The sequence below is a fragment of the Cricetulus griseus genome, chromosome 7, assembly GCF_003668045.3.
Source record: "Cricetulus griseus strain 17A/GY chromosome 7, alternate assembly CriGri-PICRH-1.0, whole genome shotgun sequence".
NCBI lineage: Eukaryota > Metazoa > Chordata > Mammalia > Rodentia > Cricetidae > Cricetulus > Cricetulus griseus.
The window spans coordinates 79,815,256-79,833,994 of NC_048600.1; the positions used below are offsets into that span (position 1 = coordinate 79,815,256).

Here is an 18,739-nt window from a genome sequence, read left to right on the forward strand (position 1 = left end):
CTTCAATAGCATCAGATGAACAGTAAAGAAGTACTTGAAGGACAAGCCCATCTGCCTCAGATAGTTCCAACAGAATCCTAGCTTGAGGCTGGGGTGGGATTGGAATCTGAGCAGCTCTCAGGTCCTCTTTGCTTTGTGACCATCAGGCTGGTATCCTGAAGCACTGGGCACTTTTTATTTGTATGCTAGCAGCTGGGAGTTAGCTCCAGGTGGCTCTAGCATCTTTGACCTGTGAGATGTTTTGTTCCCAGTCAAGAACAACTTACATGTTAGGGCACTTAGCCATGCCAAACCTTACTCACTCCTGTTTCTTTTTTATTTTTTGTAGATTTATTTTTTTTTAATTTTTAATCATGTGCATATGTGTCTGTATGTACAGGTGCCCAAAGAGGTCAAAAAGTGTCCGATCTCCTGGGGTTGGAGGTATAGATGGTTGTGAGCTGTACTTGGATGCTGGGGACTGTACTTGGATCCTCCACAAGAGTACTAACCATTCCTAACAGCTGACCATTGCTCCAGCCTCTGCTCTGTCTTTTACAAACTCAGACCTCAGTCGAGCCTGAGGCTAGGACTTGTTCTCTCCTGGGGACATTCTATACCTGGAGGCTTTCAATCATTTAGGAATTAGCTCAGATGCCAACACCTCAGACAAGCTTTCTGATGACTACTATTTAAATTAGTCTCTCTAAGCTGTGTGTAGTATTGGACACACACAAGCACACGAACACACACACACACACACACACACACACACACACACACACACACACTTCTGGCAAGTGAGAGGCAGAGGCATGAGAATGATGAGTTTGAGGCAGCATGGGACTCAAATTTTCTTGTTTGCCTTAATTTCCATTTCCTGAAAATTCTTATGAGTATAGCTAAAACGACATTTATTTCTCAGTTTGCATTTTTTACTTCCCATGTTCCTCAGCTTGGCTATAAGCTCTATAGACAACTACATGGTCTTCCTTGGGCTCTGCTTGGTCTTACATGCTATAATTTTGTTTGTTGTGGACTTAGATTCCAGGTTATCTGTTGAATAATACATGATGGTTTAGGGAAGAGTCCCGGGGAGCCTTGAACTCAATCTCACATATGCTATGGAAGGCGGGTTTCCCTTCTTGACTTGTATCATCCAATCTAATCACACTTAAAGACAGAAAGGAAAGCATGCTCATGCTATGGACTGAACTATGCTCCCTCGAATTTGTATGCTGACACTCTAATCCCCCAATTGACTATATAGGAAAGTGCTTAGATGTCAGAGAGGAGCCCTTGCTAGATGGGATTAATGTTCCTAGAAGAAACACTCTCCTAGCTCTATACATGTATAAGAGGTTATGTGAGCAGGCAGCTAGCCAAAAGAAGCCTCATAAGGAACAGCTATGCCAGCACCATGGTCTTGGGCTCCCAGCCTTCAGAGCTGATAGGACCTAGATTCCTGCTGTTAAAGATGCCCAACCTGGGTCTTGAACTGACACAGCCCCAGCAAGGATGATCCTGTTTATGTTACCCATGCACAATTTAACTCTACTTAGTTCTAGATGTCTCCTCATGAGTATGTGATAACAGATGCCCACATGTCAGAGCACTGAGCCAGGTCTTGCTGTTGGGAACAGGAATACCCAGTCTCCCAGCTGTTATACGTCTGTTCTTCAGCTCACCACATTCTCCCTTTCCCAACGGGGTATTCAGAGGTGACAAGTCAGGGTTTGGACTCATCCAGTGTCTTGAAGAATCTACTCTGCTGAATCCCAGGAAAAACTGCCCTTCCCTGTCCCCACAGTGGCTGCACTGCAGAACCTGGTGGCAGAGCATCCCTTTCTTCCTCAGGGAATCTCTGACATACCTTCAGCTGCTCCAGGTCTGGTCTCTCCATGCTGACTACAGCGGCCAGGAGCTGGTCCTCTAGGCCATCCCTGGTCACCGTGAAGTTGATCAGGGTGGCCTGAGCTTGCAGCTCAGGCTGGTAGTGAGGGTTGGCCAGCTTGGTGTGAAGGATGAGCCGGAATTTGGGATTGAATTCACACTCTTTGTCTCCAATCTTAATGAATCTGCAACACAGAGGCTCAAATGAAGGCCCGATGCCTTCAGGTAGAATCTTATTTTTTTTATAAGAGCATATTCAACAGTATTAGCATATCATAATTTTTCCTAATAATGTCTAACAGCTACCTAGGATCTGTCTTTGCCTTAATTCAGGGGAGCAGGTTGGAAGGATTAAGTCTTGTCTCAGAGTCACCATGTTTCATTTTACACTATGAAACTCTAGGCAGAGCTGTTCCCACTGTGTCAGTATAGATTTAGATGCTATGGAAATGTCCCAGCAGATGGCAGCACAGAGTGTGGCGCAAGAGACATCTGCTTGCAGTTGGCAGGAAGATTGTCCTAGGCAAACCAGAGAGCTTCCTTTTTCTCAGATAGAGAGAGAATGGTTTGATGGGCAATCATAATTAAGAAGCAGGTATGGCCTAAAACACAGAAGGGTAACTAGGGGACTGAGCAACTGGTAAGGCTCCTGGTAAGGCCTGGATATGGTTTGTCTCCAAAGACCTGTATACTTGGTCTTCTGTATGATAGAATGTGTGTGTGTGTGTATCTGAGAGATAGCGCCTGGTGGAAGGTAATTGGAAGTGGTTAATGCTCTCTTTTGGGAGGGGGCTGGGTCTAGCAGGAGTGTATTAGTCTCTGAGAGAATAAGCCTGGACCCTCCACAATCTCTTGCTCCCTGTCTCACTACATGGTCCCCCACACCTCATGTACTCTCACCACGATGCCATCTGCCATGTTGTGATAGTATAAAAAGACTCTTATGTAGCTGGTCAATCTTGGACTTTCTGTTTGCAAAATCATAAACTATACAAATGAATTTTTCTTAATAAACTACCTAGCCTTGAGTAAGGTAAGGATGGCCCCAGAGTCAATGGCACCTTCATGTTAGTTAGCATTTCTGTCATGTGAGATGGAAGTTCTTTCTACTTCTTCTCACTTTCTCATTCCTATCAACCACCTCTTTCTGCCCTATATGTGTTAAGCCTTCAAAGTCACAAAGAGCCATCAAACTGACAGGGAGCTGAGTTCTGAGGCTCACGCATCTGGCTTGAATAAAATGTTTGTCTTAGAAGTCTGTCTGCTTTTGACCATTTCCCCTTAGGGTTCCTCTCACATTGTGCACTGTGGACATTAGAAAGAGGATGAGGAATTGCAGGCTTCCAGAAGTCTCTCCAGAATCCAAGGGCAATGAAATGGCCTGCTGTTAGAGGAGAGGAAGGTCAGCCAGCTGCAGAGTGCTCCCTCACCTGAGCAGAGGGGAAGAGGTCTAGAGGAGGGTCACTCCACAGTGCTAACCTAGGGCAGTGGACCAGCACTGTACACAGGGCAGCTGTGCATTGGGGAAAAGGTTCCAGAGGGGGCCTCTCAGCAGTGCTAACCAGGGCATCTGTGCACTGGTATCTCACCGTCCTTTCTTAATGACTTCTCTCCCAAGCAGAGGTCCTAGGACAGGATCAATGGACTCCTCGAGGTTCTCAATCAGTACCACATCTCCAGCTTCCAGGGCATTCTCTATGGTCTGAAGGCAGCTGGGGAGCAAGTTAGACAGTGTGAGTCCATAAATACATGGATCTGAGGCAATGTAACAAGACCACCATGCCTCAGAGCGAAGTACAAGTGCTGGGCAGGGAGGCACAGCTTCTAGAAATAGCTTCAGCTATTACACTTTTCTCTATTTTAGAATGATGTTTATGAGATTTATATAGACTTTTTACATCTTTCAGAAATAGAAATGACAAAATAAAAAACAATATGAAAATTAGCCAGAGTCTACTACATATAATTCAGTGTTTATTGTGGAATGTGGTTGTTTGGGTGGTCCTTTGGTACTGGGGGATTGGCTTGGGGCTCCATGGGAAACAAAAACAAGTACTCTATTACACTTTACATGAAATGGTGTTATGTTTGCATATACAATCTGCAGTCATCCTTCCATGCACTTTTATTTATAATACTTGATTCAGAGAAATGCTGTGTAATGGTGGCTGTATAGGATTATTAATGACAAGAGGGAAAGTCTGCACATTGTGTATAGAAGCAATTGCTGCCCAAATATATGGTTGGCTCTCTGTGCAACTTGGTATGGAGAGCTGACCACATTACATTCCCAATTTTAGTTTTCATGTTATTGAATTCAGATGGCACTTTTGCTTTATAACCTAGTATTTTTTAACATAAAAATATAGCATTTTCTCAAAGCCTTGAATATTCTTCTGAAGTAATTTTTTACACATGTAAAGTAAGAGTCATTATACTTAAGAACAGATTTTATCCACTTTATGAGAACACTAAAATAGCACATGGTGTATCCCTTTAGGACACAGTAAAAGTTGGCATATGCCACCAGTTAACCCACAAATGGATGCTTGTAAGTCTTACTCTAGGAGTCTAAGTGTTGCAGCTCTGAAGGGAAAGGCTTCCCCAACAAAAGTGTTGTCTGCTCCAGCGGGGAAGGTTTCCCAATGCAAGTGTTGCAGCTCTGAAGAGAAAGGTATCCTAGCAATTGGAAGCCAAGGAACACCAGAAAGTCACACTGCACAACAAACCTCTCACAAGAGATTTACTGAGAGGGAAAAATCCAGGAGGGTGGCTCTGTTTAGGTGAGAAGCAGTAGGGAACTGAGCAGAAGGAAGAGTTTACATAGAGTTCTTGGGGGCTGGAATTTTCTAGGGTGACCCAGAATTGAAGGGATTATTTTGTGACCTGATCATGAGGAAAGCTTAGGGATTGGTGGAATTTTGTGGTTTGATCTTGAGGCAAGCTCAGGTATTGGTGGGATTCTGTTTCTTGGCCCTGGTCTTGTGGTCATGTCAGGGTCAGGGTGTTCTTTTCTTGGCCCCTTTACCCTACAAGCCCTAGGAAACAACTATTATTTTAAAAGATTTGTTTTCATTATTTGCATGTTGTGTTTGCTTTTGTGTGAGTGAAGGCCGAAAGAAGCGGAATCAGATCCCTTGGTACTGGAGTTACAGATGGTATGTGAGCTGTGGGTGCTGGGAATTGAACTTGGGTCCTCTGGAAGACCAACAATGTCTCTCCAGTCTTCCTAAACATTCTTAAATTGCTTTTATTAAATTGTTAAAACAAGGGGATTATTTCAGAAAAATCTTAATGTAGAAGAGACTCTGGGGCTGCTGAGATGGCTCAGTGGATAGAAGCACCTTCCACTAACGATGAAAATTTGAGTTTGATTCCTGGAACCTGTAAGCCCCTTGAGGAGCATGAGTGGCCAGGCCCATCCCCTGAGGTCCTCCAAGTGTTAGGTTCCACCCACAGAATACCCTAACTGTCCTAACAGCTGGGCCCAGTCTTGGTCCTACAGCCCAAGCCCAGGACTTGAAATTCCACCAACCACTACCCTGGAAAGCTTCACCCCTAAGAAACCCTATATAAATCCTGACTTCTGCTCAGTTCTCTGCTGCTTCTCACCCAAGCAAAAGCAGCCACCTTCCTGGATGCTTCCCTCCCAATAAATTCCTTGTATGAGGTTTGTTGTGCAGTGTGACTTTGTGGTATTCCTTGGCTCCCAACTGCCAGAATACCTTTCCCTTCAGAGCTGTAACACTTTGGGGAAACCTTCTTCCACCAGAGCAGAGCTGTAATACTTGCAGTGCGGAGACTTTTCCCCCACCCCAGAGAAGATCTGTAACACTTCCATTGGGGAAGTCTGTCCCCTCATAGCTGTAACACTTTGGGAAAGCCATTCCCCTCAGAGTTGTAACACTTACAGAACCCACATAGTAGAGGGAGAGAACTGGCTCCTACAAGTTGTCCTCTGACCCCTACAATATGTGCTGTGGCACATTTACTCACAGTCCCAAGTAACTAAATATCAAAACAAAATATTGAAAAGGGACCTCAACTCTCAGGAGTGGGACGTTTCCAAGGGAGGTATGTGACTTGCTTTTTGTATCTGTGCCATAGAGACAGGTTCGGGCTCCTTTGTACTGAGGGTTGCTAGAGTTCCTTGTTTGAGAAGATTATTCTAAATTTCATGTTGTATCTCTACCACAGGGCCTCCATTTAGGCTATATTTTAAGTACCACAGATCAAAATGATTCTATAAAATGCAGAAATGGTAACAGGTCACCCAAAACTAATCAGGGAATCATTACAAATATCCACTTCTACTGGATGACCAGAGACAAGCTAAGACAAATATCTTACATACGGTCTGTTCAGAGTGTGTATTCAAGATACATTAAGAACTTCATAATAAGCTGGGCTGTTGCTCAGTTGACAGAGTGTTTGCTTAGCATGTGTGAAGCAATGGGGTTCATCTCTACTACCACATAAACTGGGCATTGAGATTCACTTCTGTAGTCCTAGCATTAGAGTAGTGGAGGGAGGAGCGTCAAAAGTTCAAGGCTATCTAAGACCCTATCTCAAGGAAAAAATGACTTCAAAAGAACCTCATATCAATCAACATGTTCTCATTTGAATTGTACCAGACATAGCAATTATGTCTTGAAAGTTTCCCGATTTTGAGTGTCTTTCCAGAACAGTTAAAAACATTTTCAAGAGTGTCTTTCCACATCAACCAGCTTTCAGGGAGTTCAGACTGGACTATGGTTTGAGTGATGATGCAGATCAAAAAAGGACTGCAGGGCAAGCAGACAAGGCAATAGGAGGTGACTGTAAGGCAGTGCTGAAAGTCCAGCCACTGTTTTGACCATTCTTGTATCTTAACTCTGGCATTGAAGCTTTGTTAGTTGGAAAGGCTACAGAGCCAATTATGCCACTATTATCTGCAGACCATCTGGGGTACTTTTTATACATGACAGGATCTGTTTGCTTTCTGTTGTTTGGACTGAAGACAGGGGATTCAGACAATCAAGAAAACTCATCTTGTCCTATCTTTCCAGAGAACTTTAGAACTAGCACATGGACCACTCAAGACACAGGCAAGACAGTGCCTTCACACCTGGTGGGTCCCTCAGAAGAAAGCTCTGTTAGCTCACATGGACCACGGTTTAGGGTGTTCTGGCCATGGCTCTCCTTTGGGTGCTGTTCTCTGTGACTGTCAGTGGCTCCTGGCCCTCTTCCACTATAGGCATTTTTCCAAGATAATCCCTTTGAAAGCTGAGGGACAACCCAGCAAGTTATTTTTTCCCCCATAGGAGAAGGGGATAGATCCATGTTGGTGCTTGGAGTTGCAGCCAGAACTCAATTTCCTCCCATTGATTCCTATGGGTATGGAAACATTTTGCAGCCACTCTGGGGCTAAAGGCCAGACTTGCCTTCCAGTAACACAGCCTCACCCTGTGACTTCCAATTTATCACTGCCAGTCCCATCTGTGGGCAGGGGCTGCTCTTCAGGGATCTTTTCTTAAGGCCACATAATAGTCTGATCTAGTTACTTCCTCCTGACATTTGTTTTAGCCAGACAGGTACACAGGGACTCTCCTTTGTCAATCCATGTCCAGTGAGAATGGAGCAATAGGTGCCAGTCAGGATGGCCTCCGTGGATCTCTGTATGAGCCTGCTGGTCCATGTTGAACATCATGCAAGTTATTATGTAGAAGGAGGAGAAGCTGATGCTTACTTAGCTGCCAAGCTAGGTCAAACATTAGCACCATACCTGTCAGACTCCTGAAGAGTATCATGGGAACTGGCAGAAAAGTCCAGGAGCCCAAGAACCTAAAAGCCAGGCTGAATAGAGTGAATCTACTACAGAGATGAGGTTGCCCCCCTCCATCAAGAGATAGTCCTGATTGCTGCTGGCCGGCACTTAATGTGTCTCCAGGCATGATCTGGATCAAGGGGGAAAGGTCTATTTTGGCTCCTGGGTACTGTCCATCAGGGGAAGCCTATAGGGAAGAGCTTAAGGCAGATGATTAAGTTGCAATTCATAGCCCCCACCTAGAGGGAATTGAATGTCCAAGCTCAGTTAGTGTCTTAGTCAATGTTTTATCACTGTGAAGAGATACCATGATCACAGCAACTTTTACAAAAGAGAACATTTAATTGGAGCTGGCTTACAGTTCAGAGGTTTAGTCCATTATTATCATCATGATGGGAAGCAAGGAGGTCACCACTCCCTTTATTCCATTTAGCAGCAGGCTTTTCTTTAATCTCTCTGTCTCCTTGGGCACAGGACTTCCTGGAGCTTCCTTTCATCTAAAACTGTACATTTTGTATTTTTTCTTGCTCTGCTTTCTCATTTTTATTATGTCTGCATAAGAATGATCACTAATAACCATTCAACATAGTCAACATACTAGGCTGTTTTGAAACCTCCTTGCCAATGTTTTTAGTTTAACACTCTTCAATTTAGCCTCAGGCAGACTTTTTGGACAAGGGTAGAAAACAGTCACATTCATCACCAAAATATCACAAGAATGGTCTATAGTCTACATTCTAATATTTTTCTCCTCTGAAACCTCTTGATCCCAGCCCCCATACTTCAGATCACTCTCAGAACCACTGTCTTCCATGTTCCTTCTGCTTAAAGAATTCCACTGATTTCCTAAACCAAAGTCCACATCCCTCCAAACAAAAGGTCAGTCAGGCCTATCACAGCAATTGCAAAGTCCCTGGAAACTTCTTCTGTCTTAGTCAATGTTCTATTGCTGGGAAAACCGTCATCGCAGCAACTTTTGTAAAGGAAAGCATTTAATTGAGGCTGGCTTATGGTTCAGAGGTATAGTCAATTATTGTCATGGTGGGGAGCATGGCAGTACGCAGACAGACATGGTGCTAGAGAGGTAGCTGAGTTCCTACATCTGGATCGGCAGGTGGCAGGAAGAGAGTTAGAGCCACTGGATCTGGCTTGAGTTTCTGAAACATCAAAGCCCACCCCCCACTAATATACTTCCTCCAATAAAGCCATACCTACTCCAACAAGGCCACATATCCTATTCCTTCAAATGCTTCCCTTGGAGCCCTTGGGGACCATTTTCATTCAAACTATCACAGTTAGATTTCTCCATTTTATACAGTCCAGGACCCAAGCCTAGGGAATGGTGTTACCTACTTTTAGGGTGAGTCTTCTCACTTTAATCACATCAATCAAGCTCCAGAAACTAACCTAGTCAAGATGATTCCCAACAGACAAACCCAGAGGCTTATCTTCTAGGTGATTGTGATAGTATCTTTTTGATGCAATGGTAAGAGTAAACAGGGTTTCTGCTTCCTTAAACACTATTTCTTTGTGTTGTAGGACCTTTGAGTTCTTCTCTTCTTATGAAATGTATAATAAATTATGAACTGTAGCCATCCTACTGACCACATGACTCCTAATGAGAAAAAACACAGAGCAGTTACCCAAGTATCTTGTTGAAATACTTCCTAAACTGAGAGGGAAACTTACAAGAAATCAGGAGGGTTGCCTGATGGAGATGTCAAAAGAGGAAAAAACAAAAGCCACTAGGGCTTAAGTCTACCCCATTGAATGTTTCCTTCTTACACAAATATCAACTGTGTCAATTTGTGCGCCCAGCCACCTACCCTTTCTTGCCAATCTGAGTGACTCGAAGTTCTTCTCCATACTTATTCTTGATCCACTTGATGCCTTGCAATTGAGGGTCGACCATGAGCGGCCAGCGCTCACAGTTGATAAGGATGGTGGCATTCTCCATGGACATTCGGTCAGCAGGGAGACCTTCATTCTGCCAGGCAGCCACATCAGCATCATCAGTCAGCATCCTCAAGGGGTCCAGGGTTGAGGTGGTTGGGATGGGAACCTGATAGACAGGTGAGAAGCACACTCTGAATGGAAAACCCTATCTCTGTGGGGGGAGAATCCACAACATCTCACTGCAAAGTACAACCCCTTTAAAAGCAATCAACATCCCCATGGAATGTGCTTTCCTGGTTGTGTGATTGTTACCAGAAGCATATTGATAGATGAACAATAGAAATCCATCCTCAAACCAACTCTTAGCTCTTCATTATATTCATTTTAATCAAATCCATTTTACAGTTTATGTCTTTTTAGAAAATTACTCATTGTATGTGAATGCATGCGTGTGTGTGTGTGTGTGTGTGTGTGTGTGTGTGTGTGTGTGTGTGTGTGTACATGCTATAGCATGTGTGTGGAAGTCAGAGTATAATTTGGGGGAATTGGTTCTCTCCCTCTACTGGGTGGGTCTCCATGATCTATCTCAGGTAGTTCAGCTTGGAGACTGAGCTGTCTTGCCAGCCTGATCATTTGTCTTTATCTATAATACCCATAACCATGTGGACATTTATTTCTCTGCCATTTTTCTCTATTTCTTACATCAGTTTTCTGGTGGCAGTACTAGAGCACAGAGACCACTTTCTCCTCTCATCTATTTTACAAGCTTGCAAATGGCTGGGGTCATGTTCTTTCTCCTACCTCAATCTTTCCTCCTCAAAGCTGCTCACAAGGCCCTCCCAGAAAGCATACCTGCTGTCCCTGTGTGTACCCTCAGAGCTGGAAAGTCCTGTTTTTCTATTTTGGCCTCTCTCAGATCATCTCATTCTTCTATAAACAATCTTTTTCATTGACTTATATACTTGTGGTGGTTCACACCTTTAATCCCAGCACTCGGGAGGCAGAGGCAGGTGGATCCCTGTGAGTTCTTGAGACCAGCCTGGACTACAAGAGCTAGTTCCAGGACAGTCTCCAAAGCTACAGAGAAATCTTGTCTTGCCCCCCCCCCCAAAAGAGGTAAGGTTTACAGAATGTAAACCGCACTATTGTAAGGTGTACAGTTTGGAAGGGGGATAGCACATTCTCAGTGTTGTGCAGTCTTCAACCTGATCCATCTACTCGCAGGTATTTTCATGGCCCCAAAGGAAGCTCCATGATTATTAAAAATCCCTCCCTGTGTCTCTGCCACAAGCTTCTGGCAATCACTAACATGCTTTCTGTCTCTATAGATTTTCTTACTTTAGATATTTAATAAAAATGGAATCATACAAGCTGTGACCTTTTGTGTCCGGCCACTTCCATTTAGTATAATGGTTTTGAGGTTTAGACTTACACCCTTTAAACTCTTTGATCCAACTGTCTTTGCAGTTTGACATGCTCAGGTATCTCAGGAAAACTATGGAAACCTTTTCAAACTCCTTTTCTTTTAGGCATGTTCAAGAGGTAGTCCTTAAGCCAAGGAAAGCTGTGAATATTGTCTCACAAAAATCAACTTACTTAAAACATTATACTTTTTGTGAGTTTTTTGTTGCTGTTTTTGATAATTCAATCATATGGTTCTGAGAGTGTGAAGTTTATTGATGAGAACACATCATGCCACAATGTGAAAGGTTAAACAAGTTTAAATGAAGGAAACAGAAGGCCCATGCTATAGCAGTCATGCGGTAGTACCCCCCTCCTCTCCCCTCCCACCTCCAACATTTCAACATCTTAACTATGTAGCTCAGGCTGGCCTTGAACTCATAATCTTGTCATCTCAGCCTCCTAATGGCTGAAATTACATATACATTACATATATATGACACTATGCCCAGCCTGATCTCAGGATAAGAATACTGAATTCCTTTCAGAAGCTTGATGTAGTCAGGCCTTGTGGTGGAGGCTGAGGTAGGACGATTGTGATTTTGAGGAAGGACTGAGACATAGAGAAAACAAAATAAAAACAGAAATATGTGTTGCCATGTTTTCTTTATAATCTCATGAACAAAATATTCTGGGATTCATAGACTACCAGAGATTGCTTGTTGTGGTTCAAATGTGTTCCCCTAAATTTAGGAATTGAAAACTTAATCCTCAGTGAGCAGGTCATTGTGGCTCTGCCCTGTAAATGGCTCAAATTGATATGGGAGGGAATTAGTTTCTGTTGAGTGGGTCATAGATGTTGAGTTAGATACCATCTTTCTCTCTGGCTTTAACTTTTTCTTCTTCTGCCTTCTGGCACAGGGTGTCAAAGTACTGAGGTCCACAGCAGACTCACCAGACTTCAGCATCATGATCCAAGTAAATATCAGTTCTTTATTGATTAGCTGCTCTCCAGCACTCTGTTTCAGCACCAGACAATAGACTAAGACACTGCCAACCCCCCATATGCTGCTAAGAGCCAGACATCCTCTCTGTTGATAGTTCTTCCATCCAAATCACAACTCAATGAGTGCTGTTAGCTTAACTAGTTAACACAACTAGTACCACTAGTTACTGCTAAGCTAGTATCCATGCTATTCCCAGGACTATAACCATTTTAAACCAGTTCATCAAATCATCACATGGCTAGAATTTTATGAGTGGATCTGGGAAAACTTAGGCATCACTACACAAATGCATTTTGCATTCTAGGGCTATAGTTGTGGGTGGAGTTTGGAATATGCCTCAGCGTACAATGTGAATTGTACTCTCTCTTTCTGCTGCTGAAGTTTGTGGACCTGATCACCTCCACTGGACTATGAATGTGCTGAAGCCACCCTGGCCTGGCATGCCTTTTGTATTCCATCAGCATACTCTGAATTTTTTGGTTAGTGTCTGGGAACTGATGAGCTTGAGTGATAAGAATCTGCCAAGGGAATGTTAGGGTCTAGGTAAGGCTTGAACTCTCCTTTACTCAACAGCCAGCATCCCCCTCCCTAATTTCATTTCTTTGATATACATAGGGAGTGTATCTGGGAGTAGTTACACAGATGGATGCATGCCCCCCTGCACCATGGAAGAGTGCCTGAGCATTGGTGGACAAGGCTGCTTTTATAGCTGTGTTTCTGAGTCATGGGTGTAAACTGTATGGTTTTGGGACCCAACAACAATACGCCAGCAAGAACAGAGAAGGAACGAACTTCCCCCACTGCTCCTATGATGTCCTCTGAACAGAGAGATCTTTTGGTGTCTCCCAGTTTTACCACTTGGAAGTGAGCCAGAAGGTAGAGTTCATCAAAGAACCAGAGCATGGAAGACCAGAGCATGGAGTGCCCATGAGAGCCCCATTAAGGCATGGGACCAGAGGTCAGAGGACCATAATGCCTGGCAGTGTAGAGGAAAAGATCATGTATGTCCCACGCCTGATGCTCATGTGGGAGTGTCAGTGCATATGTAAGGAGCACTGAAAGGTTTGGGCTATGATGGTCATATGACCTCAGTGGTACACACAGGCTGGCACAGTCAGGACAAACTCAGGTCATACGTACTTTCAGCTGGCTCAGATAGGGTTTCCAGGTCCCATCCATGAGGCTCTTTCTGTATTTTTTGGTAAAGAAGCCCAAGTAGGAAATGAAAGCTGTTGTAAGAAGAATGTCTCCACATAACGTCCTTTCCTGCTGTTTGAAGTTCTGCACAGCCTCTGCCCACCTGATGTTTTCAGAAGCAAGTCCTCCAACCTACCATTTAAAGGACGGAAAGGAGAGAGAAATGTCAGATGGAAGACACAGAGCCGTGTATTTAGTCAAGGAGATCACAGGCCATATGTCCATGGCAAGAAGTCCCAGCAAACCATTGTGCATCCTTTGCCATCATGCTGCCCTTTCCATAAGTCATATCCTGGCTTCAGGTAACACTCCAGCACCCAAGCCCCTACTCTTTGTTGTCCATCACATGTCCTGTGGGATGATAATCAGTTCTGGATGCAGGCTGCAGGGCTCTGCCCTTTCTACATGTGGAGACAACTATACCAATTCCATGGGTTGTTGTGCATGTTACCACTCAGAAGAGTACCTGGGCTTTTCTTCTTTCTCCTCCCTAAGTGCTGGAGATAATGAAAAGTGCTGGAGATAATGAAAATAAAGTCAAATCCATGTGCCCTAAATAATTTTCCAGTAGGTGGGATGATAGAGGTAAATTAAGGCAGTGATAGAAGGAGTATACATTTGAGTGTGTACAAAGTAGCAGAGACTATAGACATCTCAACTGGCCTGGCTCATATTTAGAAGACACCTCTCTTCTTGGGAGGAGAATATTTGTATGTCCATATATCCAGTCCCACAGCTTCCCATGGAGATGCATATGGTGAAGTCTCCATCTGATGGAGATAGCCGTGCTGCATTTTAGAAGCTAGGTAAGGAGCTAGATAGGAGGCAGGCTAGCCAGATCAGGCTGATTTCTTGCATGCCTGTGGGGTGCCATCTCTCAATCAAATTGTTTGATGAAATCGATTATCTCAAGGATGCAGAGCAGCCTGTTTCATCCGTAACTGTGGTGACACATTTTCTGCCTGACCTTGCATCCAAGCTGGTAACATGCTTTCAGATTGTTTAGGACTATGAACTCAGCCTGCTTAACTCTGACCTGCCTTTGGGAGAACAATGTAACCAACCTAATCATGCTTTGCCCTTCCTGTGTAATCAGCTTACACAAGCTAAGCTAGTACATAGCTTTAATCTTAACTCATGTACTTCCATGCTCCTGACCCATAATGAAATATGTGTATGTGTATGCTGTGGTAATTATTTGCTGAAAGCAGCCAATAGATTAAAAGCAACCTTAAAACAAATCTCCCATAAGTATTGGAAGCACTATGTTAATGGTTGCTAAGATCTGTGTGGTTTTAAGTGCTATTCTGAGTCAGTTGTGGTCAGTAAAGTAACCTCTTCCCTGTAAAACTGTTAGAGATTTCTGTTGAAAAATATTCCCCAGTTCTTTCCCATGCCATCGATTTTTGTTCAGTAAACACAGAGCAAAGTCCTTTGTTAGAGGCAGACAGACAACAGGTACAGGTCAGATAAATACAGCAGACATACTACAGACCATAAACATGAGACAGGGAAGACATGGGGAAAGAAGTGGAGAATTCATACTTATGCTCATTCTTGGTCTAAACTATTCCAACAGGAAATCAATTTTCTGTCTTAATGCAACATCAGAGTACATAGCAACTGACACAGATGTGGATTGCCATTTTCACTAAACCAAGGCTCAGTCCAGTGGTGGCTACAACACGTGGCTCCTTAAAGAAACATGGCTATAGCTGGAATAAGTGAGGAAAAGAATTTATTGAAATTCCCTTCTGTGGTGAGGGTGGTGCTGCAGACTCCAGAGTAAAGGAAGGTCACACTCAGTAGAAGCTGCTCTCTAGTCTCTGCTGCTGGATGTGAGAGAAATACAAGCTATGAGGAATTTTAAAAGGTCACAAGTTCTTTGACCTCTTATCAAAAGTGGATGCCAAAGTCAGGCATGGTGGCACACTTCAGTAATCCCAAGATTCCAGAAGCTGAGGCATGCATGGTGGACTATTATTTTAAGATGTATGACTTTTGTTTATGCTGTACATGTTTAACTCTATGAAGCTGTGATTCTTTGCCTGTCTAAAACACCTGATAGTCTAATAAAGAGCTGAACGGTCAATAGTGAGGCAGGAGCAAGACTAGGCGGAACTGGCAGGCAGAGAGTATACATAGAAGGAGAAACAAGGAGCATCAAGAGAAAAAGGAGAGGAAGGCATCAGGGACCAGCCACCCAGTCACCCATCTAGCCATGGAGTAAGAGTTAAAGTAATATATACAGAAGTAAGAAAATGAAAAGCCCAGAGGCAAAAGGTAGACACGTTAATTTAAAATAAGAAAAGCTGGCTAGAAACAAACCAAGCTAAGGCCAGGAATTCATAAGTAATAATAAGACTCTGTGTGTGAGTTATTTGGGAGCTGGGTGGTGGACCCCTCAAAAGGCCAAAAAGAGTAAAAAGACTAAAACTTCAAGCAACAGGCATGAAGACTCTGAGTTTGCAACTAGCCTAGACAACAGAATGAGAGCCTATCTCAACAACAACAACAACAAAACAGAGCCAAGTTATAAGACAAAAGTAACAGTTCTCCATTTCCATTCCCTTAAATTTGTAACTATTTTGATGGACTAAGGCAGAATTGACTGACATTGTGCTAGATTTTGGTCCCAGGTTTTATGAGAGTGACACATTCCACTTGTGGTCTCTCGGAACACTCACTTTTGGAGTCCTGGGGTAGGGTGGAACACATCTGATGACTCTACTAAAGAGGTTTCATAGAGACAAAGAGAGGACCTTCTGAGTCTACCCTACTAGATTTACTTGCCAAGGCACCTAGCAGGTCAAAGAAGTTATTCTGGATTCCAACCCTGCCCAGCCCCAGGACCAAATAATCCTGAATTCTTCAGGCATGGAGATAACACAGCAAGCTACATTCTACCCAAAGACCCCCCCCACAAAACTGAAATATTACTGAATGGTTACTGTGGTATTTTTTCTAAAACACTTTTGTTTATTACATTCCTATGAAATAAGGGACCTATAAGAAGAAGGGACCTATCATTAGTTTGAATCTTATAAACACAGCCTGGACTGTGATGCCCTCCAACACTGGGCCTCAGTAAACAAATTCAGGAGACACAAAATGCTGCTGTAACCCCTCAGTACTTTTCTCTGGTCCCATACCCACCAATATCAGCTCTCTCCTACCCCACCAAGGATGGCATATCTACACTTGCTCCTGAGTAATTTTTGGGGAGGGTGGTTTGTTATATAGCAATAGACACCCTACAATAAACACTTTTGTCCTGACATCTAGATTTGTTTTCTCAGGAAGGCCAGAGCCTGCCCATCTCTCCCCTATTTCCCTATGTGTACATACAGGTGTGCACAAATAAGGTCCCATTCAGAAATGTTCAGGGCCAGTCAGTTTCATTCCTTTCTGCTTTGCTGTCCCTAATCTTGTATCTTATGATCAAATATTATATGGACCAGAACTCTGGAATTGGCCCACAAAATGCGATCTTCTCTGGCCCATGCATATCCAAGAAGCACAGCCACACTTGCAGCAGCTGTCTAGTAGCTCCAGCGTACCTTTCTGTCTAACTACCTCCTCATGAAATCAGGTTTGGAACGAGAAGACTGAGTACCCACACTTCTCAGGGCACAGTCTCTGTATCTCTGCATGTTTTAATACCGCCCTGCCTCCCTTCCCAAGGCCACCCAAAGCTGCACTGAGCTGAGCTCATCTAGTCACACCTCTGGGGCACTTGACAAACTGCTAATGTAATTAGAGCTCAGACTCACCAGGCGGTTTGCAAGGGAGATGGTGCCCGCGGTCACTTCAGCTTCTTGCTGACATTTGAGTTTCTCTGCTGTTGCTTTCTCAAACTTGGCGGTGAGCTTTGCCAGGTTTTCGTTAAGGTGCTGTTGAGGAAGGGACACAAAGTTGGTCAGCAATTCCAAGCCACTGCTCCTGCTTCTGTGATTAAGCTTCATGAGAAGGTGGTTTTGATGGAAAGCTGTGCAGGGGAAGGAAGGCCAAGAGACTAAGGGCAGCCAGGAAGGAGGGAGGAAAGGAAGCCAAACAAGGGGTGATCTCAGGTAGCACCCCAGAGACAACCTCAGCTTCTTCCTGCAGGGGGAGCCTGAGATGAAAGCCCAGAGATGTCTGATCAAAGCTGAGAGGCGATGAGGTGAGATGGGCATGCAGCAGAAGAAAGGGATAGAAAAAGTGCCACCTCTCCTTGGGCAGGAGAAGGGGTTTTGGCAAGTTTCCAAAGTTACTGTTGGAGGCAAAAGCACATTACGGCTGGAGAAGCAAGAATATGGCTGCAGGCCCAGTGGAGATGTGGCAGTGCTACCGACCAGATGTGCTGCACTTGGCCTTCTTTGGCTGGAGCTTACTTAGCCCTCATCTATTTCCCCCTATTTCCTGCCCTGAACCATCAAAAGGGCTGGGTGGTTTTTAAAGAAAAGGCATAGCTTCGATTTTTCCCCGAGTTTATCAAGAATTAAGAACAGAAACATGACACTTGTCACCTTGGGAGTGTACATCCACATAGGTTGATGACACAGGGACACACAGTAGATACCTCTCTGCACACGTCCTGTGTCTGTGCCATAACTGAAGTCCAGGCTGCTTTGTGGGTCCTTGTGAAGGTATAAGAGAGACATAGTATCTGAGCTTATACAACCAGAACTTTAAAAAACAGCTGATTAATGATAGCAGACTGAACATACCCATCACCTCCTCTTCTTCCCAAGCAATCACTAAAGTGATCAGGAAGCAGTTTCAACAGACATAAGCTCCATATACCATGTGAACCAACGGGTATTACTCTGGAGTGAAAGGGTCCAGCAGGATGGTGGGAGATCATGCCAATGGAGATGCTGGATGGCTAGAGATGGGTAGAGGAGGCTGTGGCTTACACAGGTTACTACAAAGGCTATTTATCTGCAAAGCCTCCATCAACTGGAGATTCTGGAAGTGTGACTGGGTGGGTGGCAAAAAGGAGGGCTAACTGGAAGCCTATTGGTAGCTCAACAAGTATCTCTGTCCAAATGTAGAATGCAGCATCACCATGGACACCAAGAAGGAGAAACTCTAGCATTTAGGATGCTTCCAGTATAGCACATCTGATCTTAAAAATAAATCTTATCAGTCAGACCTGTCTTTATCTTCAGAGATAACAGATTTAAAAAATATCTTTAAATTGTTGACATTTTCATAATTACACACAGTGCACCGTGACCATGTACATTTTACCTCCTTATCTTCTCATACCCCCCATTCCTGCTAGCCCCCTTCTCCTTGCTGACTCCTCTCCAACTTTCTTGTATGTCTAGGTTTTCTACAGGTCATCACAGCTGCTGTGTGTTTATTAATGCAATGTCTATACCATCTTCTTAGCTTCCTCTGAGACACAACAGTCAGAAGATGTTAGCAAATGCTGATGTTAAGTTAAGCAAGAGGAAATCAATGTCCTGAGGAAAAGACAGGGCTCTCAATAGCAATAACAATAGCACTAAAGGTCTTCTGACCAGTTCTCAGAGAGGTCCAAGATGGTTCAGCTATAACACGTTAACAGGAT

The 18,739-nt window shown here is 43.8% G+C and overlaps 1 protein-coding gene across 1 annotated transcript in view; it reads right to left on the reverse strand.

Annotated features, from left to right (window-relative positions):
- Dnah9 (dynein axonemal heavy chain 9) overlaps positions 1-18,739 on the reverse strand; it is a 338,224-nt gene that overhangs the window by 63,085 nt on the left and 256,400 nt on the right. The window contains exons 51-55 of the mRNA XM_027427134.2: positions 16,953-17,072; positions 13,123-13,311; positions 9,505-9,740; positions 3,462-3,584; positions 1,853-2,057 (exon numbers count right to left, since the gene is read on the reverse strand). Of these exons, the coding sequence (XP_027282935.1) occupies positions 1,853-2,057; positions 3,462-3,584; positions 9,505-9,740; positions 13,123-13,311; positions 16,953-17,072 (873 nt within the window). The remainder of the gene's footprint in view (positions 1-1,852; positions 2,058-3,461; positions 3,585-9,504; positions 9,741-13,122; positions 13,312-16,952; positions 17,073-18,739) is intronic.